The sequence below is a fragment of the Elephas maximus genome, chromosome 12, assembly GCF_024166365.1.
Source record: "Elephas maximus indicus isolate mEleMax1 chromosome 12, mEleMax1 primary haplotype, whole genome shotgun sequence".
NCBI lineage: Eukaryota > Metazoa > Chordata > Mammalia > Proboscidea > Elephantidae > Elephas > Elephas maximus.
In genome coordinates, this window is record NC_064830.1 from 94,767,469 (window position 1) to 94,787,783 (window position 20,315).

At 49.5% G+C, this 20,315-nt stretch overlaps 1 protein-coding gene across 1 annotated transcript; it reads left to right on the forward strand.

The window, feature by feature from the left end:
* The first annotated feature begins 883 nt into the window (after positions 1-883).
* Positions 884-1,108, forward strand: LOC126087535 (NADH dehydrogenase [ubiquinone] 1 subunit C1, mitochondrial-like). Its single transcript, XM_049905061.1, has one exon. It carries the CDS (start codon positions 884-886, stop codon positions 1,106-1,108), a length of 225 nt encoding a protein of 74 aa, XP_049761018.1.
* Positions 1,109-20,315: the final 19,207 nt, after the last annotated feature.

Here is a 20,315-nt window from a genome sequence, read left to right on the forward strand (position 1 = left end):
GGCTGAAGGAAGAGCCATCAGAGGAGTTGGCCCCTCAGAGCACTCCCACCACAGCGACGGAGCAATCAGCACCCCTGTGCTGATGGAAAGGTTAATACATAAATCAAAGGGAAATGTCAAGTGCCTCTAACGTTGATTGAGGTATAATTGGGTGTGGGCACCGCACTGGTCACTAGCGCTCAGGGAGCCAGTCAGGCTGCAGAGGAGTTATGTTGCTGGGCTTGTTTATTGTCTAAAATCACATCAAGATTGACCGCCCTCCTCTGCACAGAGGCCTCCCTGCGCCCTCCGAGGATGTGAATATTCATGGTGGTGGGCTCCCATCCAGGGCGGCCGTAGGGACAGGTTGTCTGGGCCCATAAGAGCTCGCTAAGCACCTCGAGGCATTAGACCTCAAAGGGGATGTCTGGGAGCAAGGGTGGATCTTCAGAGAGAGGGGGCTAAAGCTGGAGCCGGCTTTCAGGACAGAAAGTCCAGCTCTACACAGACCAGCCCCAGGAGCGGAAGGACTGCCCAGGCCATTCCTTGGCCAACACCTCCCCTTGCAGCCTGGGTTCCCCATGCCCCGTGCCTCCCCAGGTCTCTGTCCCTCCATCCAGGACCTCTGCCCTTTCTGGTTGCCTGAGTTCCCAGCCTCAGACAGGGACCTCCAAACAATGCTAGGACCCTCCCCAGAGCCACCCGTGTTCATTCTGTCGTCCTATGCCAGAATCTGAACCCAGGGCCTCAGGCATCAGGATTTAGGGGCTCAGACCTCACGTTCACAAAGGGCTGTGGATACAGAACTTTTATCTCTCAGTGAGATAGTGCCTAGTGGTGTGTGTACGTGACTAAACAATAAAAATACTCTTAAGGCTGGGGGTGCTCAGCCAGGGGGGCAGGGATGGGGGCGTTGCTGTGTCCCTTCTCCCAGCTGCTGGCCTTAGCCCAGCTCCGGAGCAGCCTTTCAGCTCGGCCAAAGTTCTGTGTTCGAGAGCCATCGAATAACAAGCTTGACTGGCTGAAAATTGGACTGACCTTGGGCACCACAGCCTTCCTGTGGGTCTATCTCCTCAAACAACACAACGAAGATGTTCTAGACTACAAAAGAAGAAATGGGTTGGAATAAACTATGGACATACCAACACGGTATGCTCCGTATAGTGATTACAGCAGTTCTTTGGATTCACCCATCTTTTGATTGTCAATGAGAAAATAAAGCTATATGTGAACATATACTGTCAACATTGGTATGTTGCATCATTAAGTGAAAAAAGTACTTCTATATTCTCAGATAATGCCTATTGTGATAACTAGCAGAAAACGTTAATTCTAAGGTACAATATTGGAAATATTTCAATACGGAAGGTGCGCTGCATGTTAAATGTGCAAGTTGAAAAATTTAATCAATAAACAGAAAGTACAATGTAAAAAAAAAAAAAACTCCTAAGTGGTACAACGTTTCTGTTAAGGGTGATGCAAAAATTTGGAAAAGGATTGTGGTGATGTTCGCACAACGTGGTGAATGTAATTGGTGTCACTGAATTGGACCGGAAAAAATGGCTGGAATGGCAAATGTACTGTTATACATATTTACAAGCCAGTTTATTCCGGGCTGTTGGAAATCAAGACGGTAGCTGGACTTGGGGTGTCATGCTGAAGAAGGGTGTGAGGGGGGACTTCCAGGACACTGGTCCTGTTCTCTTTCATGATCTAAGTTCTGATTATGCAGGTGACTTCAGGTTTGTGAAAATTCGTCCACTTAGAAGTGTGCACTTTTAAGAATGTGCATTACCATACTTCATTGTAAAAGTTTAAAAACAGCAAAGGTCTGTGCCTGGAACACTTGGCAGCTAGGACCCTTGGTGACGCACGGGTTAAGCTCTTGGATGCTAACTGAAAGGTTTGCAGTTCAAACCCACTCAACAGCTCCTTGGGAGAAAAGATCTGGCCATCTGTTCCTGTAAAGATTACAGCCTAGGAAACCCTAATGGGACAGTTCTACTCTGTCACATAGGGTCGCTATGAGTCGGAATCGACGGCACCAAACAACTATCAGGATAGTTGCCAAGAGGGACTGAAAAGCTAAAGGAAGAAGAGCTGAATGAGGCTGGAGAAGAGGCATAGGCTTTGCTTCAGAGGGTGTCAAGGCCTAAAGCCAGCCTTGGCAGAACCGAAGGGGAAAATGAGATGCTGAGGCCACGCTGCCCAGTTGTTCCTGCAAGTCAATTCCGACTTATGGCAACCTTACGAGTGTCAGAGTAGGACTGTGATTCACAGGGTTTTCAAAGACGGCTTTTCCAGAAGCAGATTAGCAGGGTTTTCTTCCGAGGCACCCAGAGTCTATAAGGCCATGCTAGACCAACCTAAAAGGAGAAAGGAAAAGTATCAGGAACCAATGGCTCTCAAAGAAGCTGCTAGAAAAAGGAGCACATTCAGGTTGTAACTGAAATCTAACCAAGGAGCAGGAAAGCTCTCAGAGGCGTACCACTGAACTAGAGAGAGAGATTTCTCTGAACTTGGGGGATCTTTGACTCCGTTCTGGCTAAAAGGAACTGAGCAGATGTTGTGTGTACAACTACCAGGTCCTGTTCTAAAGTGGAAGGGACATGCCTTCCCCTGCCCCCTTCTCGCCTTTATGCTGACCTCACTGAAGAAACTGGAGCATCTGTCTTGGATCATGAGATGGGAACCATTTGTTGGGGATGGCAGACCAACCAGACAGAAGGAGTATGGTGATTTGAAAGCTGCGTGTTAGCCCTGGAGCGTCTTCCTGGCCTTTTATGTGTGATAAAAATAAACGTCTATCTAGTTTAAGCCACTGTAACTCTGGATGTCTCTGGCATATATCCTATCTAATGCAGTCCCCAAGGAGAAATTCTGCTACCAGGGTACAGAACAGTGGTCCGTGGAGTTGAAAGTTTAGGCATCCAGATGGCTACGCTACCGGATGAAAATGCAGACAGCAGAAAAGATATTGACTGTGGGCCCTGTTGATGAAGGGAAGTATAGTTGCCACCCAGCTGAGCTCCGAGGAACACAGATGAAGCCAAAGTTCCCCCCGGGCCTTCTCGATACTGCCGTGTTCAAAGGTAAAAGTGTAAACCCATGCTATAAGATCACCAAGGATTCAGACTCCCCAGGAATTAAGTTTGGGTCATGCTGCCAAGAAAAGAGCCAAAACCACTGAGGATAAAGGAAATATAACATGGATACTATGGATTATATCTCATGACCAAAAAAAAAAAGGGGGACTATCATGCTTGTCATAGGCTGGGTTCTCTAGAGAAGCAAAACCAGTGAAGAGTCTATATAGATAGATAGATAGGGAGAAAGAGAGAAATATTTATATACATATGTCTTAGCCGTCTAGATCCAGGCTCTCCTTGGAAACTCTACGGGGCAGTTCTACTCTGTCCAATAGGGTCACTATGAGTTGGAATCAACTCCATGGCACTTGGGTTTGGTTTTTGGTTTTGGTAGCCATCTAGTACTGCTATAACAGAAATACCACAAGTGGACAACTTTAACAAAGAGAAGTTTATTCTCTCACAGTCGAGTAGGCTACAAGTCCAAATTCAGGGCATCAGCTCCAAGGGAAGGCTTTCTCTCTCTGTCGGCTCTGGAGGAAGGTCCTTGTCATAAGTCTTCTCTTGGTCTGGGAGCATCTCAGTGCAGGAACCTCAGGTCCAAAGGACGCACTCCACTCCTGGGGCTGCTTTCTTGGTGGTATGAGGTCCCCATGTCTCTCTGTTCACTTCTCTCTTTTATATCTCCCAATAGATTGGCTTAAGACACTACCTAATCTTGTAGACCTCTTCAGTATAATTGCCACTAATCCATTTTATTACATCACTGTGACAGTATTTACAACATATAGGGAAATCACATCAGAAGATAAAATGGTAGACAATCATACGATCATACAAGGGAATCATGATATAGCCAAGTTGACAGATATTTTTGAGAGACCCAATTCAATCCATGACAATATATATCAAGGAAATGGCTCAGGTGGTTGTAGAGGCTGGCAAGTCCCAAATCCATGGGTCAGGCCGAAGTCTTCTCCTGACTCAGGTAGCTGCAGTGGCTGGCGAACCCAAGATCCAGACCGTGGAGGCTGTCAAATCCCAAGACCAGCAGGTACGCTGTTAGCTCAAGTCCCAAGAACCGGAGGTCAGACAAGCAGGAGCCAGTTGCAGGATCCAGAGCAAGCAAAAGCCAGCGAGCCCTGCCAGAAAGTATTGGATGCAGGCCAGAGCCCCAAGGAAACTCCCTTTCAACTGACTGGCTCCTTACAGCAGATCCCATCATGGAGGTGATCACATTATACCAGATCTCATCACGGAGGTGATTATGTCATTATACGACTGCCAAACTACATCATAACTGCCAAACCACTTGGAATCATGGCCCAGCCAAGTCGACACACAACCTTAACCATTACAGTGGCTAACACATTTCCTTCCTCAATGCGTCATAAATATGCACCTGAAAAAGCGTGCATTCTGCTGTTATTGGGTGGATCATTGTATAAATGTCAACAAAGTCAAGTTAGTCAACAGTGTGGTTCACCTCTTCTATATGTTTATTGATTTTCTGTCTACTTGCTGTATTATTGAAAGAGAGATAATGAAATCTCCAGCTATAAGTGCACGTTTCTTTATGTCTTCTTACCGTTCTATCAGTGTTCACTTCGTGTATTGTCAAGGCTTGTTATGAGGTGCATAATCATTTAAGATTAAGTATTCTTGACCAATTGGCTCATTTACCATTATGAAGTAACCTTCTTTACCTTGGCAATAGTCTTTACTCTGAAACCTACTTTTTCTGACATTACCATAGCCACTCTAGCTTTCTCTTGATTAGTGTGAGCATGGTGTGTCTTTCCCCATTCTTTTAGTTTTAATCCATTTGTTTCTTTATATTTAAAGTCTGTTTTTTTTTTCACACTTCTTCTAGGCAGCATATATCGGATCTTGCCTTTTTTTTTTTTTTAATCTACTCTGACAGTCTCTGCCTTTTAATTGGGGTATTTAGACTACTAACTGTCTTAGTTACCTAGTGCTGCTATAACAGAAATACCACAAGTGGATGGCTTTAATAAACAGAAATTTATTTTCTCACAGTTTAGGAGGCTAGAAGTCTAAATTCAGGGCGCTGGTCCTAGGGGAAGGCTTTCCTCTCTCTGTCGGTTCTGGGGGAAGATCCTTCTCTCTTCAGCTCCCTGTATCCCAGTTCCTTGGAGATCTCCATGTGGCTTGGCATTTATCGCTCACCACTCCCCCAACCTCCTTCTCTCGCTTGCTTATTTGATCTCATATCTCAAAAGAGATTAATTTAAGACACACCCTACACTAATCCTGTCTTATTAACATAAGAAAACCCATTCCCAAGTGGGGTTATAACCACAGATACAGGAGTTAGGATTTACAGTACATATTTTGGGGGAACACAATTAACATTTAATATGCTCATTGATTTAGTTAGGTCTGAGTCTGTTTTCTTGCTATTTGTTCCCTATCTGTTCCCTCTGTCCTTCATCCCCTTTTCCTACTTTTCTTCCTTCTTTTGAATTGAGTATTTTTTTATGATTCTGTTTTATTGCCTTTGTTGGCTCATTAGCTATAATTCTTTGTTATTTTAGGGATTACTTTAGAGTTGATTGTATGTACCTTTATCTTATCACAATCTACTTCCAAGTGATATTACGCCCCTTCTCTTTCAGCGTAATAATTTAACAATAGCAGACTGCAATTTATTCCCTCCCGACCTTTGTGTTTTTGTTGCCATACATTTTACTTTTGCATATGTTATGATCCACTATATAGTACTATTATTTTTGTTTAGAGTATCTTTTGATGAGATTTAAATAATAAGAAATCTTATCTATTTACCATTTCTTGGGCTCTTTATTTCCTGTGAGTAGATTCATATTTCTATCTGTTATCCTTTTCCTTCTGCATGAAGGACTTTTTTTTTTTTTTTTTTTTACCATTTCTTGTGGTGGTCAATTCTTTCAGCTTTTGTGTTTCGTTTTTATCTTGGAAAGATCATTTTACTGGATACAGAATTCTAAATTGACAGGTGTTCCCCCCTCTTCAGTACTTTAAAGATGTTGTTCCATTGTCTTCCCACTTGCATTGTTTATGATGATAAATCAGCTATCATGCTTATCTTTGTTCCTCCATATGTAATGCGTTATACTTTTAGAATTAAAAAAAAAAAAAGTGTTATATACAGACCCACAGGGTGGTGGAGCTGAACACCATTTGAAAACATGCAGCTGGTCTCCAGCCCCCACCTTGCTGTAGTGTTCAGTGGCTTATTTTCCCATCTTTCAGGGATTATTGTGCTTTGTCACGTTTCTTGAAAGCTTGTTTTATATAGTCTGTCTGTTTTTTGGTTATTTCAGGCAGGCAGGGGCTAAATCTGGTCTCTGTTACTCCATGTTGTCCAGAAGTGAAAGTCTCTAGCTGTTTTTAAAAAATCGTCTCTGTCTTAATTGTCTGCTATCTTGTTACAAAGTGTCTGTGTGAGGATCCATCTTATTTAACCTGCTTTTGAATCTGGGCTTTTGTGACTTTCATCAATCCTGGAAGTTGCCTGATGACACAGAGTAGGAAACAACAAAGCCTTTGATCTGGGACTTGGATTTCAGGTAAGATTTACTCACGTGGAGAAAGCAGAAACATCTCACTAGAGAGGGGGAAGAGAGAAGTCAAACACCAAGAGCTCACCCTTCAACCATTTGCACCAAGATGAAACCAAGGAGCCTCAGTAACTTCAAAAACTGTAACTAGTTAGAAACCAAGGATTATTTGCCCAAAGAAGCCCACTCAAATGAGAAAATCCTGAATTCACCTCTGTACAGGCTTCATTACACCTGAGTTGCATTTCGGACATTGGTGGACTCAAACATTCGGGTCTCAGATATTCTATCTATTGACCCTCCTAAACCTGCCCCAGGCCAGTCTCAACCAGGAGCAAACCACTGAAAAGAACAATGTGCAACTGCCCCTTTGAACAACACACCATGTAGTCGGGAGGGGAAATGAAGAGGTGAAAATCCCCTATTTCTTCTCCATTTGTATCAGTCAGCTCTTGTCATGATAATGCTGAGAAACAAACCACCCCAATACTCAGTGGCTTAAACAACAATAAAATGCAGGTCAGATACAATCCTATGGTTCTGTGCAGTTTCCCTGTTACAGAAATTGGATCCCAGCTGTTCAACCTGTAGCCAAAGGGAGACTTTTGAAATCACAGCATGGTATTGAGCCACGCCCCTTCTCTGCCCCCACCTGCCCGTGGTTTCTCCTGCCACTTAGAATAAAGTCCTTAGGCCCTACCCTGGTCTCCCCTGAGCTTGAGGTCCTTCTCTCTACCCACCCCCAGCTTTTCCTCCCTCTTTATCACCTTGCTCACCATCTTCACTTGGTCCCAGCCACACCCTAAAGCCTTCATACCAGCTGTTCCCTCCCCCACTTAGAGCAGTCCTGGGCCAGATGCCAGCTGACTGGCCCCTCATCCTCATGCCCAGCTCCGCTCAAATGCTGCACCCTCCAGGAAGCCTCCCTGGGCTACCCAGCCTAAACCAGCAGCGTCGCAGCAACTGCCCTCCGATTTCGATTTCGCTTTCGCTTTGTTTTTAATCCCACTTAGGGCTATGGGAGATCTGCTGTATTATGCTTTATGATGTTAGGATGCACTGATTAAGTTTTTGCGCTTGTTGGCTTTTTCACGCATCTGCTCTATAAGAACATTGGCCCCACCCACAGTTGTTAGCTGTGAACTCCCCGTCCCTGGAACAGTTAGTGGCGCACACTCATCCTTGAAGGAGTCCACTGCACGAGAGGACGGCGAATGGAAATGCTGCCACCGCCCCAGCCTCAGTTTCCTCACCTTAAAGGAGGGGAGTGGGCTCAGGACGCACAAGCCCTTCCTGGCGCTCAAAGTGCAGCCGCTCCCTCTTCCCACCGCCTTTCAGAGCGGAAGCCGGAGCCTCGCAGGGCTTTCCGGACGGATCGGCTCCCCTTCACCTCCAGCGTCTCCCCACCGACCCCTGTGGCGGCCTCAGGATGCGCTAAAGCTGACGCCCCCGCTCCGCCTGGGCGGAGTCCGGCAGGGCTCACGGCCGCGTACCGCCACCAGGTGGCAGCAGAGCCCCGGGAATATATAGTCTGCGGACCCCCGAAATTCAGGATGCACCGACCGCGGGGACTGAGCCACACAGGCCCCGCCCCAGACAGCCCAGGCCCCGCCCCACGGCCCAAGACCCACCCTTGCCCTGACCTTGCCCCGCCATGCCCAGGCCCCTCCCTTCGTCCCCCCTTCGCCCAGGGTCCATTCCGGCCCCCGACTTGTAACTCAGGCCCCACCCCCAGCCCTGCAGACTGAGAGGAGCCCCGGCTTTAGTCCAGAGCCTTCCACACTAGCCTCCTGAAAGCACAAGTTGATGGATAAGGTAGCTGGGCCCTGGAGGGGTCATGGGGAGGCTGAGCACCTGACACTCTTTTATCTAACCTTAATGTCACAGCCCCTTTCAGAGGAGGTGACCTGGGAATTAGATGCCGACATATCACTGAATGTTTGGGGGCACAGCAGAGAAACCGAGCCCACCCTTTGTGGGCTTATCCTGATGGAGATTCACACTTCCTGTCACCCCCAAACACCCCACTGAGTTCTGCTCTCCTCCTTGGGCCCCTCCCCTCCACCCCCACTGTGATCCCCCCCCACACACATACTGTGACCCTGGAGGCTGTGAACCTAGGGCAGCTGTCCCCTGGGATTCAGGAGGACACTGAAACCTGAGGCACAATTGCACAGGATTGAGAGCCAGGTGTCTGGCTCCCAGGTTTGCCCACATGTCCCCCTCATCCTGTCCATCCCCCAAACACCCTTTTAGGGTCTCTGAGCTAAATGTGAAGATCAGAGGGGTCTCCAGATTCATTCCCAGTCTGGCTGTGCAGGCGTCTCACCCACAGACCCCAGGCCAGGAGGGGTAGGGCAGGGAGGAATCCTGGGAACCCCAGAGAGAGAACCTAGCAGCACGTGCTTCTCAAACTGGGACACCACTACCCCCAGGGCACCCTTGGAGTCATGGAGTTGAAAAACCGCAGGTGAACCTGTCCTTTCTCCCTGCCGGGTCCCTATCAGTCAGTGGAAAACGTTGTTTTGTACTATAAGAAGCACAGGTGGCCTCTGGCACTGATGAAAAATTTGTACAAGATCCCGTTTCACAAACGAGAATGTGGAAGACATTTTGAACCTGGGTGGGCTGTTTGGGTTGTGCCCCCAGATCCTGGTGGGGGGCATGCATTTAGTATCCTGATTTTACAGAAATGTTTGAGAAACTCCCAGTTATAATACCATCAACCACTAAAACCATAGTAAGAATGAGTTACCGGGAGTTATCCGGAAGGACCGGCCTCTGCTGCCCAGTGAAGTGGTGTCTGTGTAAGCAGGGTGGGGGGTGCAGGGTTATAAGTGCAGTGACCACACCAGCCTCAGGTGTGTGTACCTGTTGGGGGCGAACTCATGTGTGGGAGCACTGTCAGGTGGGAGATGCCTGACAGAGCAGGGGCAGCTGCATTTGCAAGCCCATCTGGGGCAGTGTTTGTATGTGAAGGCTGGAAGTACAGTAGCCATTTTGTGAGCATGAGGGAGAGTTGGCTTTGGAATGAGGCCGACTCCGCAGAAGACACAGGTGGGAAGAAATTGAGTCCTTGACAGCATCGTTGAGCTACTGGGTCAAGCCAACTCTGAAACCTGCCCTGCCTCAGGGACTTCCAGTGCCGTGAGCCAGTGAATCCCTGTCTTAGTTAAGCTTTTCTTGTCTTGGTTTAGCTTTTCTGTTACTTGCAGCCCAACACTTCCCAACTGATACACACCTCCTTGTCTGCAGCTCCAGCGGTTTCCATTTTGCACCCATTTTCCTAGATGCTCCAACCATTGAGTGTTCATCTGTCTGATGCCCTGCTCCTCCTGTCCAGCTAGCCCCTGCCCTGCCTGCCAGCTGGCTGACTCTTGTGGCAAGACCCCAAAGACTTCCAGAACGGCCACTTCTCAGAAACAAGGCTTGCTCACAGGGCAATTAAGACAGAGGCTTGCGCTCAGCCCACGTGAAGCTGTGGAAACAGCTGTTGTAACTACTGCCCCCATGCTCAGCACCCACCACCCCGATATGGCTAGGGTGGCTGATATCATGGCGTCCTTACAAAGGAAAGGGCAAAATCACAGATGGCAAGGGCCACTGGGTCTCCCCTAGCTTTGGAGACTTTGGAGTTTTCTCTGTATCCTCTCTTCAGTGCCTATGGATATACAGGCTAATATCTCCTCCTCTTGGTGGGAGGTGAGAAAATGGGCAGGCTGGAGATTTATGGAGAAAACAGCCAGGCCCCACAAGCAGGCCCTAATAGCTCCCTAATTCCATGTTATTAGTTAACAAGAGCCCCCAGGATTTCCTTACACAGCAGCTCAGGTCTAATTACCAGCATAGAATGCCGGGCCTGCTGGCCACGTATGTGTTTTTTTAAATTCACTGAGATGATCTCCATGATTCTGGAAGGTTCTGTTGGTCTGCAATTACAAGTAGCCCTTATTAAAAATCCATGCAGCCTCCCACATCAAACAAAATTAATCAGTAACAAGCTGTAATGTTATTAGGTCATTTCCCAACATACAGTAACTCAGGAGCAATCTTATCTGATTGGCCAATGTATCAGACCTCAGGAATTCTCCTATTTATCTGTATGTCATGAGCTTTACATGAGATGTTTGCCTTTGGTTGGATTGCATTCAGGTATTGTTTTGCTGCATGTATTTCCAATTGGCCAGGCCGATGTCTCCGAAGGTGTGCACGCCATGGAGGTGGCCATCTTGTTCTGGTTAGGAATGTGAGATTTTATCTGGGTTTTTTTTTTTGTTAGAGGGAACTAGGGGCTGCAAATGGTGAATGTGCTCAGCTGCTAACCGAAAGGTTGGAGCTTCAGGTCTACCCAGAGGCACCTCAGAAGAAAGGCCTGGCAATCTACTTCCAAAAGATCAGCCTTTGAAAGCCCTGTGGAGCACACTTTTACTCTGACACACATGAGGTCATCATGAGTCAGAACTGCCTCAACACAACTGTTCTTGTTGTTGTTAAAGGGAAGTAAGTGTGAACGGGGAGAATGACCAGGAGCCACAGGGTATCTGTCTACTCTCATTTGCTTGGACAGTTGCAATAGTGTCCTGATTGGTCTTGTGTCTCCACCCTCCTCTTCACACACCGTTCTCACAGCAACCAGAATGAATCTTTGTAAAACTGCATTGACGCTCCTCATTTGCTTTTGTTTTCCTTTTATGGATTCTCACCGCACTCTGCCTTGTCCTGTCTATAAAGTCCTGCAAAATCGAGTCCCTGCTGGTGTCTACAGCCTCATCTCTCACCACCGTGCTCCCCACTTATCTCCCAACACACAAAGACCTGTAAGAAAGTGGGGCCTACGTCCCCTGCCCTCAGATCACTCTGGCAGGAGTGATGTTATGTGGCTTCTGAGGCTAGGTCATAGAAGGCGGCTCAGCTTCTACCTGGTCCTCCTGGGATAGTGGTTTGCAGCCCCGGCTGCCATATTAGCAGTGCGACTACGTGGAGGCCACCGTGCTGTGAGGAAGCCCAGCCTGGCCTACACAGAAAGCCCTAGTGAAGAAGCCCTGCGACTACAGGAAGAGAGAGATGCCCCATCTGCCCCTAACTGCTGCTGTCTCTGCAAGTCTGACTGCGACCAGCAATCGGAACCGCCAGCTGAGTTCCTGAATTCATGATGGACGGAGACTGCAAGAGATAACAAAATTGTCCTTGTTGTCTTAAGCTGTGAAGTCTGAAGTACTTTTTTACACAATAAAAGTGAACAGGAACTGCAGTCTTTCCTCCATCCATGGAAAACCCCAAGTTCTTTCCTGCTCAGAGTCTTAGTTCATTCTATTCCCTCTGCCTGAAATGCTGTTCCTCTCACTCTTCACATGGCTGCTCCTTTGCATTCTTTGCTGCTTGGCTTAGCCATCACCTCCCCAGAAAGGAGCCCCCAACACCCTCTCTGAAGGATATACCCACCCCTCTAGCTTCCTTTGGCACCTAACCCCTTTCCATGGCATTAATCGTAATCCATACTTCTGTCTCTATTTGCTCACTTGCATATTGTCTGCTTCCCCAGCCAGACCGTAGGCACCGCAAGGGCAGGACCATGCCTGTTGGTTCACCATTAAATGCTCAGTGCTTAATATCGTTCCTGGCATATGGTGTGGGCTTGAGGCTTTGATCAACTGATTGACTGCCTGAAGGTTGGATACGAGGAAGGGAGAGAGGGTGGATGGATAAATGGATGAATGGATGGACGGACGGATGGGAGGGAGGGAGGGAGGGAGGAAGGGAGGATGGATGGGAGGAAGGAAAGAGAATGGATGGATGGAAGTAAGGATGGATAGATGGGAGGGAGGAAGGGAAGATGGATGAATAGATGGATGGATGGCCATTTTCCTCTATCTCCATAGAAGACAAAAAGGAAGCAGGTCCAACAGTGGCTCATGTGCCCAACAGACATGGGGAATATGGGGCCGTGGCAAGAATCTCAAGGAGACAGGAAATGGGCTGTAGGATTCTAGGGAGACTCAGTTGAGTAGAGGGGCCACTGCTGTAAGGGCCAAGGGAAGATGGATCTGGTCACACCAGGAACTATACAGAGGTGCTAAAACGGGTCCCTGGGGAGGCTGGAATCTCTCCAGGCTCCGAGACTGACCAGTCAAGTCCAAGGACACCCAGTGCCCAGGTCCATGCCCTCCCCTGAAGGAAGAATAGCCTTGTGGGAAAAGAGGACAAAAGGTGAAGACGAATTGAGCACATATTATGTCAGGCACTGTTCCAAGCCCTTGACATCGATTGTTGTTGTTGTTAGGTGCCGTCGAGTCGGTTCCGACTCATAGCTAGCCTATGTACTGCAGGATGAAACTGCCCTGTCCTGCGCCATCCTCACAATTGTTGTTGTGCTTAAGCCCATTGTTACAGCCCCTGTGTCAGTCCATCTAGTTGAGGGTCTTCATTTTTTTTACTGACCCTCTACTACTTTACCAAGCATGATGTCCTTCTCCAGGGACTGGTCCCTCCCGACATGAATTAGCTCATTTAATCTCATGACAACTCTGAGGTGGGCGCCAGCACTGACCCTCTTTTAAAGCTGAAGAAATTGAGGCACAGAGAAGCTATGTAACTGGCCAAAGCCCCTGTGGCTAGTAAGGGTCAGAACCAGGATTGAATCCAGGCAACTTGGCTCAGAGCCAGCAAATTGACCTCCATAATGCCTTCTGTCTTATATAAAGAAAGACATTTTTGGAAGTAGACTGCTTTTGTTTGAAGGTAGCAGTAAACCCACTGCACACTGGCTTCTGTTAGTGCTCATGACAGGAGTGTCCACAGGTGGGCAGAGTCCAGGTTGGTCTCTCAGCTTCTCAACAAAGTCTTCACGAACCTGGTTTCTTTGGGTCTCTCAACTCAGCCACCCAGTTCTGGCTTCATCCTCAGGGCCACTCCACAGTAACAAGATGGGACAACCCCACCTGCAGCTTTCTCCCGCCTGTCTGAAGAAGAGGTGGGCAAGAGGGTGCTAGTCTAGTGGGGGAGGTAGACACAAGGGCACTAGTCCAGTGGAAGAGGCAGATGCAGACACAAGGGGCAATAAGTCCTAATAGGAGCAGGAAGACATCACAGCCTGGGCTCCCCATGAGCACATTCCAATATGGGACTTGAGCTGCAAGGTATTGACTTGGGATCACTACCTGTGAAAGGAAGGGGAGGAAACCAGACTGGGAGCAGGGAAGGACGATGAAGCTCAGCCTGCCCCTTGAACAATCCCAACAAAACAAACAAAAATCTGGGTCGGCTGGCGATTGTGAGGCTCACACTTTGCCCAGAGTGGGGCAAAGCAAGGGAGGTCCAGGCCAACACAGACCAAACCACAGGTTACCAACACCAGGTACCATCCTGCTGACCCCAAGGCCTGGCCCCTGAGGGCAGAGGGAGCCGTGAGCAAGGTGAGGGATGTCACTACCCAGGAGGAGCTCAGCATCCTGGGTGGGCTCCTGTCCAGCTTTGGGGAGGCAGGAATGAAGCTCAGAGCCCCGGTTGACCCAGCTTCTGTTCCATCTCTTTAATCCCTCAGCTGGTGGCCAGAGTCCGACTCAGTTTCATCGTCTGTAGAATGAGATGATAGCACTTGCCTTGATGGGTTATCACGTGAGCGTTTAGCACAGCACTGGCTACTGCATGTTGTCACATGGCCTTTGGAGGGAATGAGAGATAATTCTCTCTGTGAAATAGCTTTTATTGTTCTATTTCTCATTACACGATGTGTATGTATATAATGTTGTTGTTAGGTGCCGTCAAGTCGGTTCTGATTCACAGCAACCCTATGGGACATAGAGTTTCCAAGGAGCAGCTGGTGAATTTGAACTGCTGACCTTTTGGTTAGCAGCCAAGCTCTTAACCACTATGCCACATCCATCCATATATATATATACACACGATACTATTTTATAGAGAGAGAGAGATAAATAGCTACCGTCTAGTCGACTCTGACTCATGGTGACCTTATGCACAACTGAATGAAACGCTGCCAGTCCTCGTCAACCTCGTGATTGCCAGCACGTTCAAGGCCATCATTTCGGCTCTGTGCCGGTCCATCTCACCAAGGGTCTCCTTATCCTCGCGGACTCTCTACTTCACCAAACACGATGTCCTTCTCCAGAGATTGATCCCTCCTGATGCTGTGTCCAAAGCGAGTGAGTCGGGCAATGTTCTGTTGTGATCCACAGGGTTTTCACTGGCTAACTTTCAGAAGTAGATCTCCAGGCTTTTCTTCATAAAGTTTGTCTTAGTCTGGAAGCTCTGCTAAAACCTGTCCACCATGGGTGACCCTGCTGGTATTTGAAATACCGGTGGCATAGCTTCCAGCATCATAGCAACATTCAAGGCACCACAGTAAGACAAACTGACAGACGGGGAGGCGGGGAGGAGGTGGCGTGCTAATTAAGTTATTTAATTTCTTTTTTAAGCATGCCCCAACCCCACATGGCCAAGGAGTACACGCAGACCTGTGGCTCCCAGGCTCCAGGACCTGTGGCTCCCACCTGGGCTGGGTTCCTGGAGACGTTCTAAGGCCAGTTGTGCTGTGCGGGTGTGCCCCGGGGTTGTGGGCAGCCCTCAGTGTCCACCCCTGTGGATGTTCCATAGTGTAAGAGGAGGGCGGAGGGAGCCCAGCCTTCAGAGCGCCCTCCCTGGCTCAGCTAGAGCTCGTGGACAGAGCTCGAAAACATTGGGTTGCATGGTTTTTCCAGGCTGCCTGAGGAGCTAATTATCGGGGCAGATGACTGACGGCCTTGGCCTCTTGACCTTCAGCGACGCCGCCTGTCCCAGCATGTACGGCTGCTTTCCGGGGAAATGCTGTCTCAAGTGTGAAATCTGCCATTCCTGGGCATGAGGTCACCGCTGGGCCGAAGGACCCGCTGCACCTGGAGGGGCCATTTCCCTAGGAAAAGGGGCGGGCCCGTGCCTCCACCCTCTTCTTCACACAGGAGGGCGAGGGATCTCCCGTCCACACACCCTTCCTTAGCCCCAGGAGTCTAGGCAGGGCCACCACAGATAAAGGCAGCAGGCTGCACCACGAGAGCACCAAGCTGAAACCTGGAGCACGCTCCTCCACCTGGCCTCGCACCCTGGGGCAGGCTCACAATCCCCAGAGGAAGCTGCACCTGTGTTTCTGCACAAAGGCCCTGTCAGTCTGTCCAAGCTATGCCCTGAGGGTCCAAATCCTCCAGAAGGAAGTGCCTCTCTCTAGTTCTCCAAGGCTGCCATAACACCAGGCAGCGTGTTGCCAGAGTCCTTGGGTGATGCAAAGAGTTAAATGCTTAGCTGTTAACCAAAAGGTTAATGGTTCAAGTCCACCCAAGGCACCTTGGAAGAAAAATCTGGCTATCTACTTCCAGAAAATCCGCCATTGAAAACCCTACAGAGCACAGTTCTACCCTGAAACATGCGGGGTCGCCATGAGTGGGAATCGACTTGATGACAGTTGGTTTTAGGGGGTAGTGGTTGTTCAGTGGTAGAATTCTCGTCTCCTATGAAGGAGACCAGATTCGATTCCCAGCCGATGCACCTCATGCTCATCCACCACCCACCTGTCGGTGGAGGCTTGCGTGTTGCTATGATGCCGAACCAGTTTTCTGTGGCGCTTCCAGACTAATACAGACTGGAAAGAAAGGCCTGGTGCTCTACTTTTGAAAATCAGCCAATGAAAACCCCGTAGAGCACAGCTCTACTCTGACACATGGGGTCACCATGAGTCAGAGTTGTCTTGATAGCAACAGTTTCTCGCAGCCTGTGAGCAGCTGCCTGCTGTTATCCTCGACACCCCCAGCCCTGGTTTGAGGTGTTAGGTCTGGAGGAGGACCTTTGCCTCTGCAACGAAGGCCCACGGGAGAGGTGACCACAGACTCCCCAGCATGGGGTTGCCTGTGTTAGCCCGTCCCGTCAGGGCACCATGCCTGGGTTGTGTTTGTCTGGAATGCTCTGTCCTTCCACATTTGGGGGAAGCTTACTGACCCTCACAAGGCCACTGAGAAGGAGGCCAGCAGGGACCCATCCTGCACGTTCAGAGGGGGAGGCCCTGCAGCAAGGTCCCCAGGGAGTGAGGGACAGTCAGCCACAGCCCCCTCCCGGCACCGCACCACACCCAAGGGTGGGCCGCTTACGGGGGTGCTGAGCGGACCCTCCCAACAACGAAAGTTCTTTTCATCCGGTGTGGACAACACCACAGGCTGCAGAGCTGCTCATCAAAGGGTTCCCATGGAAAGTTATATTTTCCCCAAACCAGAAAAGTTCAGGCCCAGAGCACAGACATTCAGCTCTCTGTTTAGAAATAACAAGTCCTCCGGGTCCTGGTACCAGATCAAAGCCCAGAAATGAAATTCCCCCAAAGAGGGGGCCGCCTGGGATCAGCAGGTTTGGGTTTGCTTATTTTTTCGTTCAGCAGCTAAAAAAGGGGCTTGAGATCTGCCGAGCAGTTTGGGAGTCTGGCATGATTTCCCAAGCCAGCGAGGATACCGTGTGTTCCGGAGGCTTTTGGGCGTGGAAGCTGGAAATATTTGGTTGACATGACAATGGAGACAGCTTGGCCTTGTACCAAGGACAGGTCTCCAGGAAAACTCTCATCCCGTCTTCCCCTGCACACACACACACACACACACACACACACGCACACAGATACATGAGCACACACACATACACACACATGCATGTGACACACAAGCACATAAACTCAGACACACGTTCACATGCAGGCACACACATGCAGATGCACACACATACACACAGGTGTCCACCGACCTGTAACCACACACATCTGCCCACAAGGGCTTGTGTGTATGAGGGCATCCACACACGGGACCTGGTGCCCACACAGAACACACACCTGACCATATGTGTGTGCACACAGGCACAGTCTGACCAGAGGCACATGCATGTGTGCACACACACACATGCAGATCACATGGACACATATGTGTGCATGCACACACACACAAAGGCTCAAGCACCAACAGGGGAGGCATCAGGAAGCCTGGCTCTTGGCTCTTACCCAGGAGCCAGGTCTTGAGGTTGCCCTGAAACTGGTCTCCCAGCCAGAGGGAAACATTACAGCCAGCCCCAGAGAGCATGCCACTCTGCAGACCCACACCCAGACCCAGGCTATCACCCTCCTGAAGACGTGGCCAAACCACAGAGCAGGAACATCACTTCTTCCCTGTCTTGTCCACTCTAGAAGGTCTCAGAAACCCCCACTGCACCCCACACACCACACACGCCTAGGGGAGGTGGGTCCTGCAGGAGGAAGCTCCTTGCCACAGTGTCAAGTACCTGTCACTTCTGCTGTCCTGGCTGTAAGCACTACCAGTGTCTCTCTCCTTGTGTCCTCCATGTCTCACACGCCTGGTTCTGTGGGTGGGCACTCAGGGGACCGGGAAACCCTAAGAAGGGCAAGGGAGTACCCTGTGCTCTGCCCAAGACCCTCCCAGAGGCAAACAGGAAGGGTGAAGTTGCCTCCCACACCCATGCCCCCTTCTCCTGTGACCACCCGCAAGTCCAGGCCAATGTGTCCCCACCGTCAGCATTGTTGGTGGGCACCTGGCTCAGGTCTGAGCTAATCGTCATAATTCCACCCACTGGGCTACAGGGATTGGCTCATCCATGGGCCTGTGACCCATGTCTCAGCCAATGAGATGGCAAGGCATTTGCCGGGCCCTGGTGGTGCAGTGGTTAACAGCTCAGGCTGCTAACCAAAAGATTGGCAGTTCAAATCCACCAGCCACTCCTTGAAAATTTATGGAGCGGTTCTACTCTGTCCTATAGGGTTGCTATGAGTCGGAATCAACTCGACGGCAACGGGTTCGGTTTTTTTTTTTTTTGGTTTTCTGGTAAGAAATGGAAGCCTAGTCCTCCTAAGCAGTGTGACATGGGGATGTCAGTGGCCTTTATGATGATGGGGGTGGGGGTGCTGGCCTGAGGCCATGCCAACACTGAAGAGGACCAGACACTGGGCCTTTGATAACTTCATGAGATGTTGGATCAAATCCATCCTGAAGGCCACATAGCTCCCAGCCATCTAGGCTCAAGAGCCCATGTTGTTGTAGTTGCTGTCGTTGCTGTTAGGTACCACCAACTCATGGCTACAGCATGCACAATGGAACAAAAAACTGCCCAGTCCTGTACCTTCCCCATGATCAGTTGCAGATCAGACCATTATGATTCATAGGGTTTTCACTGGCTGATTTTCAGAAGTCAATCGCCTGGCCTTTCTTCCTAGTCTTTCTTAGTCTGGAAGCTCCACTGAAACCCATCCACCATGGGTGACCCTGCTAGAATTTGACATACTGGTGACATAGCTTCTAGCATCACAGCAACATGCAAGCCACCGCAGTACAACAAGCCAATAGACAGGTGGTGGCTAAGAGCCTACAAGTTCCCTACATGACTGACAGTAGTTTGAGCTGTCTTTTCTCTTCAGTGGAGGATGGAGCCATTGGTCCCTTAACCCTTCCCACTTACTACGAAGTAGAAATCAACCTTTAAAGGTTACAGGCTAGACCTTCCCTGCCCACTCAATGGGGGTGCCCAGCTGAGGAGCATCCCCCACAGGCTCAGGGCAGCCTGGCCTTGCTGACCACTGACCTCCTGACTCTGCTGTTGCTATGTCCCCCCACCCTTCTCCCTGGACTTGCTGCTGCTCACTGTTCCCCTCTGTGCAAGAGCAGCACCCTCTTGTCGATATTTCCTGAACACCCAGCTTGGGCCAGTTGCCCTCATTACATTCTCCCACAGCACTGAGAGCTGTAGGGCTAGGGGACATTGGCCTAAACTCATGCCCCTTTGTGTTTTCATCTGTGAAATGGAGACAGCACAGCACCAACCTCACGGGCTTGCTGTGAGCATCAGCACCATGTAAACCCTTAAAGCGCTGCCTGGCCCAGGTCAGCCCCACGTGTTAGTGATCACTATGGTTGTCTTTACTGTTAACTGTCCAGGTTGTTCTCTCAGGGCCAAGGCCGAGCTCTGCTTCCTCCGGAGCCTCTAGGGGAGGACCCTTCCTTGCCTCTTCCAGCTTCTGGTGGTTCCTGGTATTCCTTGGCTTGTAGGTGCTTCACCCCAGTCTCTGCCTCTGTTGTCACAAGGCATCTTCCCTCTGTCCATCTCTGTGTCTCTTTCCCTCTTCTTATAAGGACGTCACTCAGATGGGATTATGGGCTACCCTATTCCGGTGTGCTTCACGTTAACTAATTATACCTTCAGCATACAGTTTTGGGAGACACGGTTCAACCTACAACAGTAACGTTCATAGGTCCAGGGGTTGGGACATGGAAATCTTTCGGGGAGGAGTCGTTATTAGCCCGCTATCTGCCCACTTGTAAACATAATGCCCATGCCTGTGTGTGCACAGACCCATGGACATATATAGGCCTGTGCACATGTAAACACAATGTTCATGTGTGTGCACGCAAACAGACATGCTGTCTTCGTCTGCGTTCGGAGAAAGCAGAGCCTGAGACAAGGATTTGGTGCAAATGATTCATTTGGGAAGAGGTCTCAGGAAGCAGAAGGGGAGAGGCGTGAGGGTGGGAAGGAGGGAGGCCGAGGAAAAGTGTAGATGAGGGGATCGTTGCTGCTCTGGTCCCTGAGTGACGAGGACCTGGAGTGTTCATTGCCAATCCTTTCCTCATCTGTGAGGGTCGCCCAGATGCATTCATGCCCCAGCCCT